At 36.8% G+C, this 25,521-nt stretch overlaps 1 protein-coding gene across 27 annotated transcripts in view; it reads right to left on the bottom strand.

Moving 5' to 3' along the window:
• The window catches only part of cdc42bpaa (CDC42 binding protein kinase alpha (DMPK-like) a), a 165,583-nt gene that overhangs the window by 97,881 nt on the left and 42,181 nt on the right, over nt 1-25,521 (bottom strand). For all 27 annotated transcript variants that reach the window (XM_087289731.1, XM_087289736.1, XM_087289744.1 and 24 more), the window contains exon 5: nt 20,466-20,614. In XM_087289731.1, the coding sequence (XP_087145857.1) occupies nt 20,466-20,614 (149 nt within the window). The remainder of the gene's footprint in view (nt 1-20,465; nt 20,615-25,521) is intronic.

Genomic DNA, 25,521 nt, shown 5'->3' with positions numbered 1-25,521 from the left:
CTTTCTCTTGCGTCTATTTGTTATTTGTCAGTCTCGCGAGTTTGAAGGGGAGTGGACAAAACAGCAAACATCCCCCTCAACCCTTCCGCAAATAGGCCACTTACAGTGAGGAGCATGTTTATTCAAGTAGCAGCTATTTCGACTTGCTGATTTTCTCTTTCCACAAAGACAGAACGGACAAAACTGCTTCCTGAAGTTCACAAAATGTTTAGTATTCACAAGACCTATTTACATTAAAAAGAGAAAGAGAAATAAATCAACTAAAAGTGTTCTAATAAAGAGCTTGGTAGTAAAAAAAAAAAAACATAAATTAATAAATAAAAAAAATATATATATATATATATATATATATATATATATATATATATATATTCTTCAATAACATTTTATTTTAAAACAGTTTTTTAAATAACAATAAAAAATGCATTACAATGTAAATAGAAAAACAATAAGAAAATAATGTTAAAAACTAAATAAAATAAATAAATAAATAAATGGTGCAAAATGTTTTACATTTAAAGAATATATAGTTAAAAAATAATAAATATATTTTGTAATAATACAAAAACAATAAAATAAAAAAGAAAGATATTAAATTAAATTAAATATTTGTTATAATCTGTTTTTTAAATAAGAAATAAACATTAAAATTAAAATAAGAAAACAAAAAAATTAATAATTTAATTTAAACAAATAAATAAATGGTACAAAATTTTAAAACAATACAATTAAGAAAAAAAAGAAAATACATAAATAAAATTAAATTAAAAAAATAACAAATGGTTTAAAATATTTAAACATTTAAAAATATATATTTTTAAAATAAAAATTAAGTTCAGGATAAAAATATTTTAAATAAAATAAATTAAATAAAATATTAAACTTAAAGTAATTAAATAGTAAATAAAAAACAATTACATTTAAATAAAACTATAAAAAAAACAACAAAATTTTTATTCATAGAATTATTTCAATTAATAAAATTAAAAAACAATAATAAATTAAAAAACAATTTAAGTAGAAAAACAATAACAAAAATAAACATTTAAATGAGTAAATTTAACAAACCTGAATAAAAAATAAAATAAAAAAAGATAATATTTAAGCATCGTGTGAATTAGCTCATAATCAGACCAGCTCTCACTTTCTGGTGTTTCATTGGCTTTAAATCTAGGATAACCTCACCCTTAGTTAAGAAAATTCCAAATTAAGAGCACATGCATTCATTCAATTTCCTTCAGCTTACTCCTTGATTTATCAGGGGTCGCCAGAGTGTAATGAATAACCAACTAATCTGCATATGTTTTAAGCAGTGGATGCCCTTCCAGCCGCAACCCAGTACTGGGAAACACCTATACACACTCATTCACACACATATTCATTGACTACAGCCAATTCAGTTCATCCAAATCACTAAGTGCACAATTTCCAGACAATTCAGACAAGCCATTAAACAAAAAGACAAATATGAGAGACACAGAAAGAGCAAGTGGTCAGTGTAAGAGAGGTAATCCTTCTTTAAAAGAGCACGGTTGATCTGTGTCCACCATCTGCCCGGTCATGACTTACTGACCAGTAACATCTCACGGTCAGTGAGACTATCAAAAAGCCTCATCTCCGTCACAATGAGAATCTCACAAAGAAAGAACCACGTCTCATTTCCTGGAAATGATACATCACTTCCTATGAGGAGAGGAACAACTAGCAGCGGTATACCACTTCCTTCAGGGTTTACACCACATCCTGTTTAGTGGTTTACAACAGGCCTCCACTTCCTTAACAGGTGCTGTTTTTCTTAAATGCACCTAAAATGACTTAAAAAGGCCAGAAAATACAACAAGTACGTGAACAGCACAGGGGATGGAGGAGATACTGCTTCCCAGAACAACAGGATATGGAGTCTCTAGTGGATCTATGTGCTTTAACTACAACAAATAAATAATAGGAAAATGTAAAAATTTATTTCTAATATATTTGTAAAAATTATGAAAACATTTGTTGTTATGACCAATTGTCATTTTCCAAACATAAAGGGTTAAATGAAAAAATTTGGAAAAAATGCTATAAATCTTTATAAAATATAACAGAGTTTCTTAAACATTTACTCAAACCCATCAACTAATAAATTCTGTAAATTTTTATACATATTCCACACAGAAATATTTCCAGACAGAAATATTTGAGAAAATGCATCCAATAATTACTTGTTCATGTTTAATAATACTGAGCAAAAATTAAAAAAAATAAAATAAAATAAAATTAATAAATAAGTTTAACAAAAAATATATACAAACAGGACCAATTAGGACCAATTAGTCATTTTCTGAAAAAGAAGCTCTAATGACAAAATCTTTATTTGAATGTTTGGAAGAAATGTTATTAATCTTTATAGAATAAATCAAAAACATTTACTCAATATTTATACCTATTCCACATTTGGGAAAATGCATCCGATTATTAATTGTTCATGTTTAACACTGTGCAAAAAAAAAAAAATTTAATTAATTAATTAAAATAAAACAAAACAAAAAACAAAACTAAGTAAAAAATTAATTAAAAATAAAATACAACAGAACAGAATTAAATAAAATACATTTTAAAATAAAATAAAAAATAAATAAAACTAAATAAATCAATAAATTAAATTTAATTAAAATAATCAAATAAATGTTAAAATTAAATAAAAATACAATTAATTTAAATAAAATTTTAAAAAATAATATAGAACATAAAAAATAATAATACAATTTAAAAAAATTAAAAATAAAAGAAATTAAATAACATTTTTTTAAAATAAAATAAAATAGTATAGAACAGAACAAAAACAATAAAATAAAATAAAAATATATAATAAAAAACAAAACAAACAACAGTTTAGCAGCTTAAATACATTAACTTACTTATTAACAACTTAACCACGCTGTCGAATAATTGCAAGTTTCACAGCATCACAATTTTATTTCAATTGCTAAAAGATCGCAATTCCCATAATTACAGTATTAGCAAACATTACAGTTCGTTTAATTCCCAGACAAGGAAAAATAATGCCAAAGGGAAAACAGTTGACTGTTGACTAAGACAGTTCCAATCATTATCTGATGTTAGTTATTGGCAGTCGACTCTAACAGACTCCAAGGACCTGGTCAGAATAGGACCATATCTGTTCAACCCATCAGGTTATCGTCCCGAGAGAATGGGGAAAAAAGGTGGACCTTCAGAAATCCTGATCAATATCTGCACACAGTCCAGAGGAAGGTCAATAACTGGATTTATCCCGACTAAAAAACTAGTGTGAAGATCTCAGAATGACTAAGCGAATGCTTACGATCAGAATGAGCTCCAGGCGGGATTTTCTCTGCCAGCGACTCATTGGAGCAGAAAACATGCACACCTGAATCAATATTAACCCAGATTACACAATAGCTTGGAGCAAAGCTGTGATGGAGAGGTTAATTCCCCATCCAAAACACCCCATTTTTATTCAAAGAGACCAAACCTCACACAGGGACCATATGTAAGGGCTTTCATGTATTCATACTTTTTTATTGCTGATGTTTTAACAGCTTGTAATGAAACTTTAAAAAGAGAACTTCCCAGACTTCCTCGGCTGTCCATGAAAGCCTGAAGGCTGATTTTTATGTGAAGAACTTATCAAATTCATGTGATGTGAACAAGAGATTCTTTTTCATTGATGACACATTAAACAAACACTTCTACAGTTTTCAGGATGCTGATCAAGAGCTATTCTGGACTGGAACATCAGTTTGTCATGCAAACAAAATTAAATTCAAGCAATAGTCAAATATTTTAAGTTTTATCAATCTACAGTAGTCAACGCTTGGATCAAAATAGCTTTTTAAATTGTTCTAAAGCCTCATTGACATGACGAGCAACTCACAGCGGCAAAGCGATAAGCGACCGTTTATTTCATCAGAGAGCGAGCGACTTCCATCTACGCAAGCAACAACGACTGTTGCTGACCAGGTGGGCATATCAAGCACTGCGACAAAATTGAAAATCCTTCAACTTTATGCAAATAAAGAGCGGCTTTCTTGAGCGACATCCAATAGGGGCACTAGGTGGTCTCGGCTCGGTTGAAGCGAACTCTAGAGCTTTTCGATTGTAGTGAGAAAGTAATACAATCCAACAAATTAAAATCAAGGCTATACCACAGTGCAATGGTTATGCAATAGGCATATTGTATTTATGGCTGGGAAGGGGGGGATGTCCTTCCTACCAGTAAATGTGCATTTCCTGTGAAATACGAAAGTGAAAGCATGCTGTCTAACTGAACTCTTACTAACAATATATACTACCAATGATATAGAATAGACACACTGATATCAAATGGATTTGCTCTTCAGGCTTTGGACTTTCAGCAGTGAAAATGAAACCACACTGAACCCTGAAAACTGGACTGACACAATCAATATTGTAAAAGGGCTATAGAAATAAAGATGAATTGAAAAAAGATTAATTGAATATACATTTTATAACCCTTGACCATTGAAATGAGGCTATGTATGAGAAAGTCTTACCTCTGATTTGCCTCTGAAATTTTTGGACAATTACTGTGATAATAGTACTAAATACTGCTTGGTTTACGCTTTGCATGCACACGTCAGAAATTCCAGTTTCGCTTTTCTGAATGAGAAAACTGGTGCGGAAAGACATGTCCTCTCACGCAGAAGCAGAACGCGCACTCTTGAACCAGTCAGCTTTTGTCCGTTTGGTATGTTCACATGCAGCTTTTTGGTCGAGAGAGAACCACACATGAGCCAACTTAAGGCAACAACACAGTTGGGTTTCGTCAGCGCTAGATGTTTGGCATCAACTTGCTGTCTGACGGTCCTTAAAGTGCACATGAAATCAAAACAAACTATATTGATATTTATTTGTTAGCTCACAATGTTAGTTTTGTGGTGAAGAATTAATGTGCATGCTCATTCATTCATTTTCTGCTGCTTTTCTGAGACCGGGTTGCGGGGGCAGCAGTCTTAGGAGAGAACCCCAGACACTTCCTCCAGCTCCTCCGGGGGAATCCCAAGGCGTTCAAAGGCCAGCCGAGAGACATAGTCCCTCCAGCGTGTCTTGGGTCTTCCTCGAGGCCTCCTCCCGGTGGGACATGTCTGGAACACCTCCCTAGGTAGGCGACCAGGAGGCATCCGAAACAGATGCCCAAGCCACCTAAGCTGATTTCTCTCGATGAGGAGGAGCAGCAGCTCTACTCCGAGCTCCTCCCGGGTGTCAGAGCTCTTCACCCTATCCATAAGAGTGCGCCCTGCCACCCTTCGAAGGAAACGTATTTCAGCTGCTTGTATCCGAGATCTTGTCCTTTCAGTCATGACCCAAAGCTCATGACCATAGGTAGTGTAGGAACGTAGATTGACCGGTAAATCGAGAGCTTTGCCTTTCGGCTCAGCTCCTTCTTCACCATAATTTGTGCATATCATTAAGAAAAATAATAATTGATTGCCCTTGTGATCTTAATCACTTCCTGTTTGTTTTCAGTTCAATTATCAGATTATGTCTGTCTGAAGTAACATACTTAAACACGTCCCTTCAACTGTAAGTTGACAACAAACAGAAATACTGAGAAGAAGGTGTCTGTTAGGTTGTAATAACTCTCCACAAACCCTTTTCCCAAATTTTTCTGAATAAAATCCAATGAGCTTGCAGTAGAAAAAAACAAGCCACACCCACTGTTTACTCATAAAATATTCCATTTCTCAAGGAACTGCCACACTATGAAAAAAACTAACAAAAATAAAATAAAAAAACAAAACGGTCGCAACTTTCAGTTCATGTGGACCATAAGCAGAAAATGTGTTTTTTTTATCAGCAAATCACTGCAAATCTATATCTTTTTTTTTCTTTTTACTTCTAATCAAAGAATGAAAGAGACCCTCACGTTCAGAACAAGCAGCAACATCCCGCTCTCCCTAATGAAGCCAATATGGAAGTAATTAAACCTGCAGTTCATAGACTGGCCTGTAGGGGCTGGAATTTCTTCACTGACTGCTATGCTAAATTGGCCATTTTTACAGCAGATTTTTTTTTTATAACTCATCCGTTTTGTTTATATAGAGTTATATTAAGTCTGCAAAATTAAGGGCGTGGCCACTTGAGTGACAGCTAGGTCTTGCTTCTCGCTGTCTTGTCACCTCAGCTGATTCCGGCTGATTAGCCGCTGAACTCGGCATATACATTGTATTTCTGTTTTGTTTTAAGTGGCTTTACACAGTCAATTGCCTTTTGGAATTATTGACTACAATTATCAGATGATAAGGCATGCTGTGTGCACCTAATTGTGCTCACAAACTATTCAAGTTGCCTCCATTTCCCAGGTGAGTGAAGTTATATACTTATATACCATCTCTATAAATGTATTTGTTTTATTTAAGATCATTCATCATTTATAATGTTCTTTAGACCTGTAAATCACTCAAGAATCTGACGGATTGATTAGCTGTAGGCTCTAGAACAGTCATCTGAAATGTACAGTGCTATGCTGGATTTCATCAATAGCATTGCGTTTAATAACACAGACTATATTTGAAGGATTGGGAAGTAATTCAGGTATTCCTTCTGTAGAAAAACGTCATAAGAACAATGCTTAGTGGCTCGATGTTTTACAGCAGTGTTTTTACAAGACTAAACACTTTAATGATATAGTGTACAACCAAGCACATGTGGTCAGAACACAAACGAGTTGCAGGTAATGAAGTATGAAGCGGTTCTCCCAAAGAAAAGCCTGACTAAGCAAAGTGCTAGCAGGCATTTGTTGCTCCACCGAGGCTCCGCCTCTTTGCCCTTTTTTGTATCCCCTAGTAGGTGCGATGACAAGCGTACAAAATGGTGATGGTTGGCCACGCCTACTTGTAGCTTCATTTGCGCTCTTCAGAAACCTATGGGTGACGTCACAGATACTACGTCTATATCTTTTACAGTCTGGTTTAGACTCTTGTACAAGCAGACTTAAGAAATTGCTGTCTGCTGTTCACTAAAAGGCCACAAAGGGTTTCTAAAAATCTACATACAGCCACTCTAAATCACCATGACCTACAGTAAGTGGTAGCTTCCTCCAGCTGGACACTCACTGCACTTCATAAATGTGAGTCTTACAGTTGCTGCGCTGTAAGAACAGGAAGCCGTGAACTGCCATGCGTAGGTCACGGTAGTTTACTGCTGACTTCAGTGTCAGCTTCCTGCTAAAAGAGACCGCAGGAATGCGAGGGGGCTTTCTCCTGCGGCCTGCACGGCTCTGCAGATGGGGATCAGTGATGTGGTGGAGGATCTGGGCTTGAGATCTCGCCTCAGAAGCTGCAGTGCTGTTCATTCCTATGGGAGCTCCTAGAATTCCAGGCAAAGATGGACAATCCTTGCCATCCCAAGAGGCTGTGCAGCTGTGCCACACCAAACCCTGAATCTGAAAGCCTTTAAGGGCCATGAGGATCTCACTGAACACTTCGGTTGTGTCCAGAATGGAAAACAAGCATTCGCTGGAGGATGATATTTTTAAACTGATTGAAGTGTGTAATATTAGAGGTCACTCGTGTTTCATGATTTAAATAATGGTGTTTGTCAATTGTGTTCACATTGTAATCTTAAAAATATATTTATTTTGCATGGTAATCCAACTTTGAGACAAAAAAAGAAACACAAATTAAATGGTCAAAATGTGGTTGCTTTATCCACTACTTTGGAAATAGCAGGTCAAGTAGAGGAATACCACAGAAATAGATTTTTTCCAAACCAACAGAGATGCAGAAAACCTCTGCACAAATTGCCTAAGCCTAAAAGTGTGGCAATCTGAAAGTTTAGATTTCTGCATTTCATAAAACTAATCTGGCAATCTGATCTTTACAAAAAAAATGAAAAAGGAACACATTTTACTAAATGATGCCTATTAAACGAACCATTCAGATGTTTTGCATCCAGATATTTTTCCACTAATGGCAAATAAATGAAATTCTCATTACTGATATACACTGACTGGCTACTTTATTAAGTACACCTTAATAGTAGCGGGTTAGACCACTTTTTGCCTTCAGAACGGCCTTAATCCTTCATGGCGTTGATTCAACAAGATACTGGAAATATTCCTCAGAGAATTTGGTCCCTATTGACATGATAGCATCACGCAGTTGCTGCAGATTTGTAGAGCGCACATCCATGATGCGAATCTCCCATTCCACCACATCCCAAAAATTATCTACTGGATTGAGTCTGGTGACTGTGGTGGCCATTTGAGTACAGTGAACTCATTGTCATGTTTAAGAAACCAGTCTGAGATGATTTGTGTTTAATGACATGGTGCTTTATCCTGCTGGAAGTAGCCATCAGAGGATGGGTACACTTGTGGTCATAAAGGGATGGACATGGTCAGCAACAATACTCAACAATAATGCCAAGAAAATATCCCCCACACCATTACACCACAACTCCCAACCTGAACCGTTGATACAAGGCAGGATTGATCCATGCTTCATGCTGTTGATGCCAAATTCTGACCCTATGATCCGAATGTTGCAGCAGAAATCGAGACTTGTCAGACCAGGCAACATATTCAAATCTTCTATTGTCCAATTTTCGTGAGCCTGTGCGAATTGTAGCCTCAGTTTCCTGTTCTTAGCTGACAGTAGTGGCACCCGGTGTGGTCTTCTGCTGCTGTTGCCAATCCGCCTCATGGTTGGACTTGTTGTGTGTTCAGAGATGTTCTTCTGCAGACCTCGGTTATAACAAGTGCTTATTTCAGTTACTGTTGCCTTTCTAGCAGCTGGAACGAGTCTGGCCATTCTCCTCTGACCCTATGGCATTAACAAGGCATTTGCACCCACAGAACTGCCGCTAACTTGATATTATCTCTTCTTCTGACCATTCTCTGTAAACCCTAGAGATGGTTGTGCATGAAAATCCCAATAAATCAGCAGTTTCTGAAATACTCAGACATGCCTGACAGGCACCAACAACCATGCCACGTTCAAAGTCTCTTAAATCACCTTTCTTTCCCATTCTGATGCTCGGTTTGTAGCAGATCGTCTTTACCATGTCTACATGCCTAAATGCATTGAGTTGCTGCCATGTGATTGGCTGATTAGAAACTTGCGTTAACAAGCAGTTGCACAGGTGTACCTAATAAAGTGGCCAGTTAGTGTATTTAATTGTCATGAAAATTTTATTATAAAAAATAACTTAGCTGTCCAAAAATTAAGGTTGGTGGCTTCACAAAATTAATCAGCTGCCTCATGATTGGGTAACATGACAGCAATCTGCTCTCTTAAGTAGGCGACCTGAAGTCAAGTGACATGAGTGAAATTTGCCAACATAACAAAAACTTTACAAAATCAACGCACCAGTCAGCAAAGTGGAGCCAGAGCGGAGACAGACTGCAAATGGCAGTGGTGTGGCTGTCAAAGCTTCAGAAGTGACAACGAGGTGTCAAAATCCCAGACACGCCACTATGCTCTCGGAGGAATACGAGTGTTGGATGTCAGTCAGACGCTGAGCAGACTAGCTCATAGCCAGACACTGAGGAGGAGGCGGCACTGAAAATAACCTGCATTCAGGAGATTGTTGCTGCTGGTCTGCTGGTGTTTAGAGGGTTGGTCCTGGGCGTGTCACATACCTGTCTGCATGCAGAATGATAGCAATGCAGGGCATAAACCGTTGACCCCTGGTGAACAGGTCAGTACAGTGTTAAATGCGCTCAGTTTACAGATATGGAGTGCACTCGACTGAAGCCAAATACATGTTTTACTGCCACTAAACAAAGTACAGTGAAATTAGAGCATAACTACTCAGAGATGTCCTCTTTAAAGTCAAGGATGGAGACGGTTTTGGATCCTATTCATTGTGTTGCTTCAAAATAACATCACCGGGGTTTCTGCAGTTTTCGGCAAGTCAAATTTAAGACTTTTTAAGACCTTTTTAAGTCAATTATGAAGGACATTTCAGACTTTTAAATATTTTTACTTTTTGTTTAAATTGATTTCTTATCCACACATTTTGAAATCAAGTCAAAACAAGCATCAACTGTATAAAAAGAAATAGCAAATAATTAAGTTTTAAAAACTAAAATAAACTACATTTTCAATTTTTGACAAGTTTTAAAAACTAAAACAAACTAAATGTAGGCACCTGTCAGTCCAAGCCAATGTCATCATCAGGTAGTTGTTAATACATGGAAAACTTTTACACAAATGTTATTCTTAGGAAGATAACTGAACCATATAAGACTGGTTTAAAATCATCTAAGACCTTCAACACAAAATTTCAGCGGATGTAAAACTTTTAAAGTTTTAAAATTTCATTATTGAAACAGAGGACATTTTAAGACTTTTCAAGACCCTGCTTAAAATGTACCTTTAAGACCCTGCACCCTGATCACACTAAACTGTCATTACATTATAAAGAAAAAAATGGACATAGCAAGCAGGACATCTAGTCAAGTGTGAAAACTGCACTTAAGACAACTACTAAATAGTGAATACCATTGAAAATATTTTTCTTTATATTCCAAATGTTAAAAAAAAGAAATAGTTTAATATGCTGCGTTCACACTAGTCGCAGATGATGCGTCAATCGCGAGTGATTTACATGTTAAGTCAACGAGGGCTGCAATTAACAAATATTTTAATAATCGATTAATTTGTTGATTATTTTTTCGAGTAATCGATGAACTAAATAAAAGAAAAAAAGAAAAGCATTAATTTTCAACCGTTTATTCAAAAAAAGCCCATGCCTAACTGTTATAATATTCATAATAATAAAATAAAATATTAAGTTGTTTTGTCCTGTTTTCAATTCAAGTATCTAAATATATTTAAATCAAGATACACACTAGACACATGAAATACCATAAGAAATTATGCCTTCATTTATGTCAACCTCAAAATGAAGTGATTGTTTGCATAAAACATTTTAAATTATTTACTAATTGGGTAAGAAAAATAAGCTTAATGAGATATAATCTCAAACAGAAGTTTTACCAGTTCACATAAACGTGTAAGTAATCGTGATCTATAACATGAGATGGTCATCGCCATGTTTACTTGCGGCCGCACATTTGCCTCATTCATAAAAAGCAGAACACGCAGTTACTTCACCAGTTACTCCCCAAATACCTGCAAGTAAGTGGCTGGTGAACTTAGAGAAAAGTAGATTCAACTTTATAGTTACTTTCACTATGTGTAATGTGTATCTTATATGAATAAAACACATCAGCAAATTATATTTGAAGGGATTGTTAGACTTCCTTGTGTGTTTTACAATCTCTAAATGTTTTGTTTTACTAGTACTTGTGTGTATTTACATGTCTAAAACATAAATTAAGCAATAGGCGATTAAAACGCTGCAAAATTGTGATAATAAGCCAAGTCTTTATCAGCAGGGTTAAGTTGGTTTTGCTTTCAGAAAAAAAATAATAATAAAAAATAAGCACTTTTTCGACGGTCCCTTACTGAGAGCTCTGCTCAGCACGAGCTCTCTCTGGCTCAGCGTCAGACACCGTGTCAGTTTGATTTTTTCAGTTGCAGCATTAAGGGTAAATAAGCCAACGCTAACTTGTCATGCTTATCAAGCTGGATACAGTGTAAAACATCAGCACCAGGGACTTTACGGTCCTCACTTCAAAACAGAACAAAAGTAGGACCCTGCTGTTGAATTCCCTTCCTCCTCATCCCTGTCTATGAGGCGCCGAACTCTGCATCAGTGCACGATAGAGACTGTGTTCACTCTGCTCCGCGCTAAACTAAAGTGTTTTCTAAAAATCAAACGTCCCCATGTCGCAGCACACAACAAATAGATGATAAAATTCGTTGCCAACGCTTTTAATAATCGATTTTTATCGATTTAATTTTTATCGATTTAGCTGTTGCAGCCCTAAAGTCAATGCAAAGACACGAATAGGTACCATGCGGCACGATTCACGCAAATGAGGCGGTGACGTTCCTAAAATAACCCACAATAGGCAAAATCCGCAAAGTAGTCAGCTTTATTTTTTACAATTATTATAGATGTTTTACGGCTTTAAAACCCCTCACTACACACTTTATAAATTTTTCTCAGGGAGGCATTAACATTTTCACACTTTTAACTCCTATTTAAACACTCTCAATGTTCAAACTTTCATAGAAATTTAAGTCCAGTATTATAGAATGAAACCAAAGATTCAAACCTGTTGTCAGATGCAAAAAACATTCATCGCTGTCAGCAAAGGGTTCATAAAGATGTTTAGCTTTTGAGTGGATAATGTTGGCATCCTGCGTAATGTTCATTTTCCTGAAGTCACTGACCCACAAAGCTAAAGCAGACTCCATCCCTAAGGGGGTCACACACCGGATGCGCCGCACACATGACAGTTGTAAGTGAAAATGAATTTAAAATGAAATTATTCAGATGGCGTTGCAGAAATATGTCCTGAGTCATAACTGGGCATCGTAGACCGGTGTGCGTATCCTGATATAAACCTATGTTTACAATTCTAAAATGCATAGCACTGCGTGGCGCACCACGTCTGGTGTGCTATCCCTTTTACGATGGTCTTGCTGCGGACAGTTTACAAGCCTTTTTGCATCCTTGTTGGGACTCGCATTGCTAGTAATCGAAGACTTATGTTAATTTGGCAAGCTGAACACATTATGTGCTTGTTAAGTGTGACGTCACGCGAAGCGGCTTCCGGGTCCAAGCGCTCTATTCAACTGAATGGGGAGACTCATGAAATGGTAATAATAAACGTTTACAAAGCGATTTAATGCTTTCGAAAATCACGAACGCAATATATATGTCCATGCCTAATATCCGACGGCCAGAAAGTGATTCCTTTTTAAAAATTGTTACATTTTTGGTATTTGTTATGCAGCAAGCCCAGAGATTGTTGTGTACACTATGATTTTATATCAAATTAACTTTAATGTGTAATAGGAAAAAACGTGATCATAAACGAATGATTTCTCCACTAAAATCAATGGCGGCTTGGACCCGGAAACAGTATTACATACGTCACAAACACGTCTCCACTTAAAGGGCCATGAAACCCCCTCGTTTCAGCAGGGTGTTTTCACACCTCTACTTTGGAAAAAGTCAGAAAAGTGGGCGTGTCCAGCTCTGTTTAGGGGGGAGTGTCAGAGCAACTAAAGTGGGATGGTGTGGGAGTGTCTATTTGGGCACGCGCGAGTTTCAGTCAAAATACACACACATGAGAAAGTGATGGTGTTTAACCTACATGGACATCTGTAGTCGAATTATTTGCCAAATTATTAAATGTTGGACTTTAACTGCAGTTTGGCTCTTTCATTCAGGGATTTCATTCATGCCCCTCACGACAAACGCGATATTTGATTCGAGGATCTGCTTTAAGCGTGTATTTTTCATGCAATGTTTGATACCGCACGGCGAATAAGAGAAAAAAAACTCTGCATTTCCCGGAAACTTAGATGCACATGGCAGGTAGTGTCAGAAAGCCGCGTGTGTTATTCCGGTCACAAAATGCAGTGCTATGTTTGCACTCAGTGCAATAGTTAACTTAATTCGATACGAACAAACTGAATGAACAAAGAGCACTGGTCGCTCACTTACCAAATCTGTAGAGACAAGACAATCACCAGCAACTAGAGCCGCGTCTTTATGAAGAGAAGACTAACGTTACAAGCGAATCCGGATTTCAGCGTTTGCAGATGAGAACAGCTCTCAGGTAAACAATGTTCCTCCTTAGACACGTAAGTTATTGTTGTCGAGCGTCGCGTACACTGTTAATCCACACGTGAGTCTGAGCTCTCACAGAGAGAAAATGAAAACGAAACTTAACTGCAGCAAACTATAAAAGCAACACTTCACGTTTGTTTTGCCAACACAACGTGGCGTCTCTGTGGCGTAAACGTGGTGACACTAATGAATATTAATGAAGTTGCACAATAGAGCGCGCTGATTGGTTTGAACCAAGCCTTACTCATGCATTAATGCATCACACTGTAAGACGTAATACGACTCACTCTGGCACAGACGCCCAGTCTGCACGCTGGAATACACGCTATTATGTCATGACCGTGACGCGGCTTCAAAAATTCGTTTCAAACAGGAAGTACGAATTTGCTTGAAATAACGCAAAAACAACCAATTTACACGTTTTAGTGAAATATAGGTGTCCTAATAGTGTTTTTAGCAGTGTGGGACACATATACGACTGTCAACAGCTCAAAAAATGTGTTTTGGTGTTTCGTGACCCTTTAACAAGCGGATACAGGAGACACAGAGATTGATTGACAATGGTTTACAGCCAATCAGAACACAGAACACAATGCGCTGCAAAAAAATAAAAAAAACATCAAATTACGGACACAAAAATCTGCAAAACTGTAAGGGGGTAAAAGGTGAACCACGTTATAGCAAGGGGCCACTGTATTCACACACAGTTGCAACACAACTGCGTTTAACACCACTCTACAAAAGTGATTTTTGCATGGCAGGTCCCCTTTAAAAAAGTGCCTGAGGTCAATTGTGTGTCTTTCATTTAGCTGCTAAATATAAACGCTACATATTTAACACAACACTCAAAAAAAAAAACAAGCAAAACACTGAAATTCTTGCTAATCACGGCAAGAAGCCATCAGCCCAGTCATGCAAGAGTATCAACATGAGAGAGCTGTAAGATAAGAGGAACAGCTGTCTTGGCCAAAACATGTCACGGTTTATCACTGAACATATGGTGCGAGCTGTGACTAGTGCTCAAACGCAAACAGCTTTAACTGGACAGGAGGAAAGTAGATGGAGCATAAGCAGCAACAGAAGCACACTGCTGCAGGGGGGAAACATGCACTATATATTCTAATAGCCAACAACAAGCACCTGAGAGAGCAAATACACTGACACCAAAGAAACTTGTACTATTAAACAGACTTGAAAAGCCTCCACAAAACAAAACCCTTCTTAAACCTTTTACGAAGTCAAACTTACAAAGTACAAATGAAGTCAAAACTAATTATATTGATTTTGTTAGCTCACATTGATAGTTTTGTGTTAAACAATTCATTTGTGCAATTAATCTAGTGCGATTTTGGGATTTCCGCCTGGATTTTGCCTACTCAAATTTAAAAGCTTTCCAAATCCAAATGCAGAGGTGTAAATGCAAAAAATTGGTATCATTTTAAAGAAAACCCTTTAAATTTTCATAAAACACTATTGAAAGTGTTTAAAATATCTGTATATGTTGTCTGTGTTATAATAAACACCAAAAAAATAAGGCACTTTTTGCATTTATTTTATAAACTCAAATTTGAAAGTGCACCTTTTAGGTTCTGTGTGGTCTAGCTTAATGTAATTAATTTTGGTGGTTCCTGCACATGTCTGTAATCATAGGAAAAAAGAGAAATGTCTCTACCATAATCTATGCAAAAGTTATTGTATTCCAACTGATGAGAGGTGCTATACAGGCCACAGGGACCGATCATTGTTTTTATTTTTCACTATTCTTTTGTTTGATCAAACATCATTCACTGTGTTTGGACCACGTCAAACATATAAAAGGATTACTTATGCACATCACCTCAAAAACAGAGGAGAATGGCCCTGAAGCGCACAGCATAAGGTAAGAGATGACAGCTGTCTGTGCTATCTGGGGCTGCTTATTGATCATAAATGTATTGTTTTTACTACTGCGCCATGGAAACACAGAGCATCATTCGCCAACTGTTTAATATGCGAATATAATTCAGTTAAAAGAACGCTAGAACCGTATGAGCACCGGCAAAAGCTTTCATTTGAGCTATAACTTGTACATGTGTCATATGAAAAATATGAAAATGAACCAATGTTCCCAGCTCGGGTATCCAAAATACTGTGTTTTTAAGTGTAAATAACTTTTGTACAGTAAAAAAAAAACCAAAGTGATGCATATATGCATAAAATACAGATTCTACACTTTCAAGTGAAACCACTTACGGGGGTCTGGTGCAATGCTAGCACTTTAAATCTTAAAGCGAAAGTCGATGATGTCACGGACCCAAAGTTTAACTGTTTAAGAAAAAAAAAAATGTTTGAAAATGCACTTGGTTTTCAGTTAAATTGTCAGATTACGCCTGTCTGAAGTATTGGGAGTGGCTAACATACTTAACCACGCCCCTTCAGCTCTCAGTTTTGACAACAAACAGAAATGGTGAGGAGGAGGAGTCTGTGATGCTGCGTTCACACAACTTGTGGATGAAGTGTCAAGCGTGAGTGATTTACATGTTTAGTCAATGCAAAGATTGACAGGTCCTCCTTGTTCAGTCATGGCCTTTATTTTTAATGTATGCGAGTGCCATAAAGGTGTCAACGTTTAATATTGTACCGCAGAATCAATCTGCAACTATTGCTGTGATCTTAATCTAGCAAAACAAACCCAGGGGTCCAGTGGAAAAAATTAAATTTGAAAGGCTGATGACTTTTTATTTACATGTATCAAGTATCTTTTAAATATTAAGCATTAAATATATTATAACCACTGATCTAGTGGACTCAGACACTGCGCCGTACGAATATAAGATGTTTTTTCAGCCTTCATAAAGCACAGTCATTATTTTAATAAATGAAGCCCTGCCCATGACATGAATCCGTATCTACTGTGGACTGAATTTGATGTGCGAATGAAGCGAATTTAAAGCACGAATGATGCAAGTAAACTCAAAATGTTCACGACTCTATTTACACGCGAATACCACGATTTATTCGTTTGTGCCGCATCTAGTATGACCACAGCATTAGGTTGTGATAACTCTCCCCAAACCATTTTCTGATCTTTCTGATTGAAATGCCTACTTTCCTACATTAAATCAGCTCGCAATAGAAAAAAAACAAGCCACGCCCACCGTTTTCTTATTTCATATTCAGTTTTTTACTTCAAAATTAAATAGTTGAAGCCAGAATTATTAGCCCCCTTCAAATTTTTTTCTTCTTTTTAAAAATATTTTCCAAATGATGTTTAACAGAGCAAGGAAATTTTCACAGTATGTCTGGTAATATTTTTTCTTCTGGAGAAAGTCTTATTTGTTTTATTTCAGTTAGAATAAAAGCAGCTTTTAATTTTTTAAATGCCATTTTAGTGTCTACAGAACAAAACATCGTTATACAATAACTTGTCTAATTACCCTAACCTGCCTAGTTGACCTAATTAACTAATTAAATGTCTCTTTTAGCTGTATAGAAGTGTCTTAAAAAATATCTAGTCAAGTATTATTTACTGTCATCATGACAAAGATAAAATAAATCAGTTATTAGAGATGAGAAGGCCCACACGGAATCTGTGTGCAAACCCATATAAATATGTGGGATTAATGAAATTAAAATCTCAAGTGCGATTAACCAAAAGCTGTGATTATTATGCACTGCTTATCAGGGGAACACAGCTCTGTGAGTCATTGTAAATGTCCTGTTTTAGAGCTTTAAGAGTTTCTATAGAATACAAAAGAAGATATTATAAAGACAGCTGAAAATGTTAGTTCTCAACATTTTTATAAATATCTTCTTTCGTGTTCAACCGAAGAAAGAAGCTCATAAAGAGTTAAAAGATGTAAAGGGTGAGTAAATTAATGATGACAGAATTTAAATTTACGAGTACATAAAGGTTTGGAATTTAAATTTTTTGGATGAATTATGTTTTTAATCATTATTATTTCCTTTTAGGAGGATAAATTATGTAAGCAACACAATTACATAAGCAGTTCCAAACACTTAATAAAAACCTAAGCCTTGAGTCATAAATAAAAGAAAAATCAAGCAGGATTTCCAGCACCCGTACGAACCCTGCCTCCAGCATGCAGGGTCAAACAGGAAATTCACAGACTGGCACACAAATAGGCAACTTCCTGCACTGCGTTCCTGCATAAACGAAAACAATACAAGCCCCGCCCCTTCGTCAGGCCAAGCTACACACAGCACTTAAAATGTGGGTTTCACTACGAATGCAGTTATGTAACCTTTCATTTCAAGCTCGAGTAAATCTGTCCAAAATTGGACGATGCACTTTAACATGGGTAAAAGCTGAACCTCATTTATTTTCCTTTCTTGGAAGGGAGTTGCCTGCAGTATCGTACCCCTTCTAAACTGTCCAAAACAAATCTCTCACGGTCGGGGTGGCTAAACCTGTAATTACAGTCCTTATTGAGTTCCCAGAGCACAAAACTGTATGCATGGACCTCAAGCAGCAGCCTGCAATTAGCAAGACCAGAATAAATCAATTCCACTGGAGCCACATCTGAGAGGCCGGTGCCTTCGAGTGTTACCCCTAAAAGTGTGCGCTCGGTAAATGAAGTGCAACACACTGTAAAAAATGCACGTTTCACACAATTCTTGTTGAACCAACACAAACTCCAACTTTATATTAAGTGTCCTTAACTACCATGTATTTGCATCAAAAAATAAATACAATGTACTTAATGTGCTCACAATGTATTGCTGAACACTTCTGGTGCTCTTGAGGTGGGATATGGGTAGGTTTTAAGGTTATAATAGTTTAATATTTTTCATTAGTTTTGGTTTTTATTTCAAGTCTTGTTTTCAAATTCAGTTTAAATTACTTTATATAGACAGAATTACTAACTTTAATTAGCTTCAAGATTTTGAAATTGCTTACTTTAAGTTTGTTTGTTTCAGTGTTTTTTTGTTTTGTAAATTAAGATGTGTTAGGTGCAAGATTCAAAATCATCAGAATAAATATTGTATAATAAAAATAAAAAAAATCAATCAAAGATGACTACATTTTTTAACACAAGAAAACTACCATCCTACCACTACCATCTACCCATCCTCAAATTCAAATACAATAGCCCACAAGACAGCAGCCTTAAGTAAAATGTGTGTGCAAGGCTACTTCTGAGGTTAAACACACAGTAGTGATGGGAAGTTCTTTTGTGACAATCTTCCCATGTTAGGACTCAACTAGGGGTGTCAAAATTAATCGTTTCTTCGGTGCACTGCGATGCAGACGCGGACAATTCGGTATCGGTTCAGTAATAATCATAACCGGTTATTACTGACGTCATTTGCCTCATATGCGCTCTGTCGCGAGGGAGGCGATCGCGAGTATTTACAGCGCTTTAACTACTTAAAACTCATGAAGTTTGCACAATTTCACTGTGTGTGTTTGCTGGATCAGTCTTTCACTGACATATACAACAATAGCCCCTATTTCACTGAGATCGAGAGAAAGAAAGTAGCCTACTCCATTTCTTTCTCTCTCTCTCTTTCTCTTTCTCTATTTCTCTCTCTCTCTCTCTCTCTCGCTCACTGTCTCTCTCTCTCTTTCTCACACACACACAGTGGCCCATTTGACCTGCTGGCGTGGTTTTTCTTCTCTTCTCGGCTGTTTTACAGCGTTACTTTTGCATACAGAAACGAGCGCGTGTCTGCAGAGTTTTCTCCAGCGTGTCTATCATACATCAGCTGTGAGATCGCCGCTGTCGCCTGCCACCTATCAGTGTCACTCATCTGTGAAGAGCGCAGCGCGCAAGAGCCAATCGCAACCGTTTTTTTTGAGGGTGTGACCAATCAAAGGGGTGTAAGAGAACTAGACAAGGATCAGAAATTGAGCTGGATATTTATATTTGTTTACATTATTTGCTAAATGCTCGTTTTGTTTAAAGTTACAGTTTGTATATCTGACTGTTTGTATTAAATGACAAAATTGTATTACAAATAATATATAAATATAAATATATTCATACATTTTAATACAAGAAATGCTGCTGTGAAGAAAATATAAAACTGTGTATGGAAAGCACCGTCAATGCACCGAAATATCGAATTGAATCGAATCGATGGCATGATAATCGTAACCGAACCGAACCGTGAGACTAGTGTAGGTTTATAGCTCTAGGCTCAACATATCAAAAATATGTCGTCAGCAATCATAATTTCAGTCAGTGAAAGCATCACCATGATCTCAAAAGTTTCTTACAATTATGTTTTGCAATCCAACTGAAGTATGTTTCACTTATTTAAATTCCATTACAACTTTCTGATATGAAATAAACTTACGTTTCGCCAGATCCTCTCATTTAAACCCCAGGGTTTACCCGTGCAACAGTTGTTCAAGTTTAGTTCAGTCACAGCAGGCTATCATGTAATGTTTAGAATAAATTCAGTGTGAGTACATGTTAGTTGAGGCCATTTAATATAAAGTGGGACAAACAAATTTAAGTGTATTAAACATAAAACAATTAAGTTGTCCCAAAAAAAATCTCAAGAATTGTGTTGTTTAAGCTCATTTTAAACATGTAGTTTGATCAAGCGGGAGGAACTAGCAGGCATAGACCAATACTGAAATGTCCTGTAACTGCTGAAATTAGAACAATTTGGTCACTTCCTGTGTTCCCAAAAGAATTCACATTCCCACAGACCGGCAAATGCAAATTATTTCCTTGCAATTTTCTCCAAATGTCACAGCAGCAGAGGAAAAAGAAAAGCAGGGCGGTTTGTGTGCTTAATGCTCTCACCTGTGGACGTAATGGAGCTGATGCACAGAATCGATGGCCAGAACCATCTCCGCCAGGTAGAAGCGGGCCATGTCCTCTGGTAAACGATCCTCAAACTTGCTGAGGAGAGTCAAGAGGTCACCGCCCACATAGTAATCCATCACCAGGTACTGCAGAAGACAGACAGGCATGTCAGAACTAAACAGAGGAAAAGCAGACAGAAAGCAGATTCGAAAGAAATGCGCATACATTTCCCAAGTGATGTCTAATGAATATATTTTTCTACACATTTTAAGCATAATAGTTTTAATAATTTGTAATAACTCATTTCTTTTGGGGGCAGCACGGTGGTGCAGTGGATAGCACAATCACCTCACAGCAAGAAGGTCGCTGGTTCGAGCCCCGGCTAGGTCAGTGGGTATTTCTGTGTGGAGTTTGCATGTTCTCCTTGTGTTTGCGTGAGTTTCCTCTGGGTGCTCCGGTTTCTCCCACAGTTCAATAACATGGTATAGGTGAATTCGGTAAGCTAAACTGTCCGTAGTGTATGAGTGTGTTTTGATGTTTCCCAGTGATGGGTTGCAGCTGGAAGGGCATTCACTGCGCAAAACATATGGTGGATAAGTTGGCGGTACATTCCGCTGTGGCAACCCCTGATTAATAAAGAGACAAAGCTGAAAAGAAAATGAATGAATTTCTTTTGGCTTTTTCATGATGAAAGTACAACCCCAAATCAGAAAATGTTGGGACAGCATTGAAAATGCAAAAAAAGAAAAAGAAAGTAGTGATTTCTAAATTTATTTGACCTGTATTTCATTGCAGACAATATAAAAAAACACAATTTAACATGTTCCTTGTTAATTTTATTTTATTTATTTATTTATTTTTAATAAGCATGTATCCCAAATTTGGTTCTAGCAACACACTTCAGAAAAAGTTGGAACAGTAAGGCATTTACCACTCTGTAATGTTGCCATTCCATTTCATAACACTTTAAAGGCGTTTAGGGACTGAAAACACCAAGTGATGAAGTGTTTCAGCTGTAATTTGGCCCATTCTGTCCTATAAAGGGGGCAACAGTACAGGGTCTTCGGTGTCACATTTTGCACTTCAAAATGCACCACACATTCTCTATTAGAGACAAGTCGGGCCTGCAGGCAGGCCAGTCAAGTACCTGCATCTTCTTCCTCCGCATCCAGAACTTTGTAAAGTGTGACTTTGTAAAAATATATATACTTTTAACATTTTAAAACTGTTTTTATTCAAACCAAACTAAAATAAATGAAATTTACTCCATAAGATTTACTCGACCTGTTTAAGATCACTTGGGAAATATTTGAGAAAGTATCAATTAAACAATTTTAATTGATAAAGCAAAATTTACAGGAGGACTAATAAATTTTGTCTTCGACTGTATACGATGGAATGACATTTTGCGGTCTAAAATAAACATTAATAATAAAGAATGACAGAACAACCAATTGAAACAACAAATAAATAACAATGAATTCATATCTGGCTAGTTAGAATGACACACAGACCTTTTACATTTCATTAAGTTGTTTCAAAGTAACTGCTTTCAGTCATAAACAGAAAATCACTACTCAAATTAACATTCTGAAAGTAACTTAATGATGAAGATCAAATCAAGACTTTATGAATGTTATTAAATCATATTAACATCGACTGAACTCCAGTTGAATCATATTCCTTGCCATGTCATAATTTAAGACAGGGGTCACCAACATGGATCACATGTGTTGCCCGCAGGCCTGTTCTAAGAATAGCTCACCATAGCGCCACTTACCAGTAAGCTCCATCTAATATAAAAGTAATCATTTAAAAATGTTAATATTTGCAGAGATATATAAAAATAAAGTGTTGCACATTGATCCATTAAATACAGGGTATTTCCCACCCTGTTAAATCATTATTGAAATTTGTTATTTGAGAAATGTTTATCAAACTGGTAGCCCTCCACATTGATCGGTAACCAAGAAGTAGCTCTCAGTTTCATAAAGGTTGGTGACCCCTGATTTAAGGTATGTAATGGAATTGCTTTAAAAGTTGAAGCCTACTTTTTAGCTTTAAAATTTTTAGCAATACCAAGCTCCCAAACATTGGGTTTTCCCAAATGGTCTTTACACATGGCACCAATTCAATGCATTGCCAATGATTTAAAGGCCTCGATTATCTGCTTTTATTTAAATGCATTCAAAGTACGAGAAAACAATCCATTAATCATTCAATCATTTTCCTTTGACTTAGTCCCTTAATTATGAGGGGTCGTCACAGTGGAATGAACCGCCAGTTATTCCAGCATCCGGAGGAAACCCAAGCTAACACAGGAAAAACATGCAAACACCACACAGAAACGTCTACTGGCCCAGCCGGGATTTGAACAGCGACCTTCTTGCTTTGAGGCGAAAGTGCTAACCACTGAGCCACCATTCCGCCCTATCCATTAATCAGCCAGCTTTTTTTTTATGCTGACAAATGTATGATCATTTGAGGTTTTATGCTATTATGGTTTTTTGTGGTTCAAATAACAACCTGCAGGGACAACAGTCACACCATTCAGACCTCTAAAACAAACTCTTTGCTTGCTGAGGAAAACCACATGCATTGAATGGGCCCCATTATTTTCACAGTAATTCCTCATAAGGGAACTGGCCAGAGGTGTGGTTCTCTGAGACCAGCATCTCTGAGGTCTGTCTGCGCTCACACAACAGACTGAGACTGTTCAGGGTGTTCACTGCAACTACATAATTATTGCTAAATCAAGACTAATAGAGATGAATTTCATCTGAAAATGCTCCATGTCCACACTATATCATTTTACCGTCATACACACTAATATGAGTGAAAACACTTTCGTTTAGTTATGGCTGGACAATAATTTGACATCAATATATATCGCGATAGATTTTTTGTAAAATAACGGTGATTTGATTTTTAAACCCATTTCCGGTATTTCTATAAACATTTGCATGTGTATGTTTTATTATATATATATATATATATATATATATATATATATATATATATATATATATATATATATATATATATATATATATATATATTAAGGGTGTCACGATCCTCCAAATCCTCGATTCGATTACATTTTCAATTCTAAAGGCACGAGGCACGATTCGATTTTCGATTATGAATAATTAATTAATTAGTGACCAATTAATTATTTGTAGCCTACCGTTTAAACTACCTGACCTGCATGGTCTTTGTTTTACCCATAAACAAATCATACAGTAAATGAATAAAGGCAAGATAACGTTACACACATAATTACCACCTGTTAATCACTTTTTCTGCGGGACTCGTGAATAGGCAGTGATCTGTGTCGTTATAATGGCGTCGGTAAAAAAGACGCACAACCAACAGGAACCAGCCAACAGTATCTGAAGTGTTCGCTAAAATGACTAAGTACAAGTGAGTGAAAGATTGAAGCAGTCCTCTGACTGCCTGGACCTGCTGTCTCGAGCGCAAGGCTGTATGTGCGTCTGTGTCTGTGTGGTCACGTGATGTGCATTTTTAGAGGTAGAGAGGAAGGAGGGTTGCTCAGAAATGCTACACGCCAATGTAGATGTCAAATCGTTGTCGTTCTAAAATGCCATTTAAAAACAAAGACAGTGTAAACAGGGCCTGAGTGTGTACTTTTCGCGAGCAGATTTGCAACGGGGGGCGGGCGGAGGATCACGATGCCGGTGTTGTCTATCGGACGAACCGTACGTAATACGTACATAGCAGAGCTTGCAAAACTGTGTTTTTTTTTGTTGACAACACGAACGTTGTCAACATAACTCACTGGAAATCCAAAATGCTTACACACCGGCGACTTCATTGAAAGAGGAGAGGGTTTAAGTTCTGTCGACGGGTCTCCTGCTTCTGCAGTTTAACAAGCACTTCAACAAGCCTGTTATTTTCCCGCTTGGCAAGCAAAGCTGACGTGACATGGGGGCGTGGCAGCATCAACGATTCTATTTTTTGATTCGATAATCGAAATTTAGCATAAATTTCGATCGATTTCAATTAAAAATCGAAATCGTGACACCCCTAATATATATATATATATATATATATATATATATATATATATATATATATATATATATAAAAGATCTTATACCTTGTATCATTTGTCACTGAATGACTTTCCGTGTTCAGAATGAGTGTGATGTCACTTGCGTGATGATGTACATCACAGACACGCTGCCACTGCCAGCGCTCAGAAGTTGCTTAAGCTGCTCCGTCCCAGAAAGCTACAAAAGGCTACAAAATGAGGGCCCTAAATACAGATATGGGGGAACAAGCTTCCACAAGTAAGAATGCAGACGAATTAGTTGATGAGAAAGTAAAGACCAATGCAGTGGTGTGGAAGTTGTTCGGCTTTTTAAGTTCCCATAATCTTATAGTTTCGGTGCTCAGCAGAATGTGCGAGAGATTGATGCGGACTAGCTGCGGGAACACATCAAATCTGTTCCGCCCGATAGAACATACTGAGAGTCAAAAGCAATGTCAGAAGATGAGGCATCATAAACGTTTAAGTCAACCTGTCGCCTCACTATACACCTTCCCGACACCAAACACAGATGGCTAGAGTCGCCGTGTGGGATTTACATCAAACTTCGCTCATCAACACGTGAATATACACCTATAAATGACTCGCATAAAAACCTATACTTTGTTCAAAACATGTATGAAACTTGCGCATATATAAACTTGATGCATGCATACACCCACATACGCAACCAGAACTATGAATATATACAATAGAATAAAAAGATGAAACAAACTGTGCTTTAAGCATCTTCACTGTAAGAAAAAAAAAACCTTTAGCTACAAAAAGTCCTTCAGTCAAGAGCAGTGAGGGATTTTCACCTGTTGTTGTTTGATTAATAATGATAAAAACAGGCGGCAGATCTCTTTCGCACTTTTAAAAACATGCATGATTTGAATGTTCAACAATGAACGCTGCACATCCCGTGCTGCAAAAGTTGCATTACAGTACATGCTTTTAGTTATTTTCATGTGAAACTGAGCTTTGCAGAGCAACAAATGT

The sequence above is a fragment of the Danio rerio genome, chromosome 17 (genome assembly GCF_052040795.2).
Source record: "Danio rerio strain M-AB ecotype USA chromosome 17, GRCz13ab, whole genome shotgun sequence".
In the NCBI taxonomy this organism is placed as follows: Eukaryota; Metazoa; Chordata; class Actinopteri; order Cypriniformes; family Danionidae; genus Danio; species Danio rerio.
This window is presented reverse-complemented; position numbering and strand designations above follow the sequence as displayed.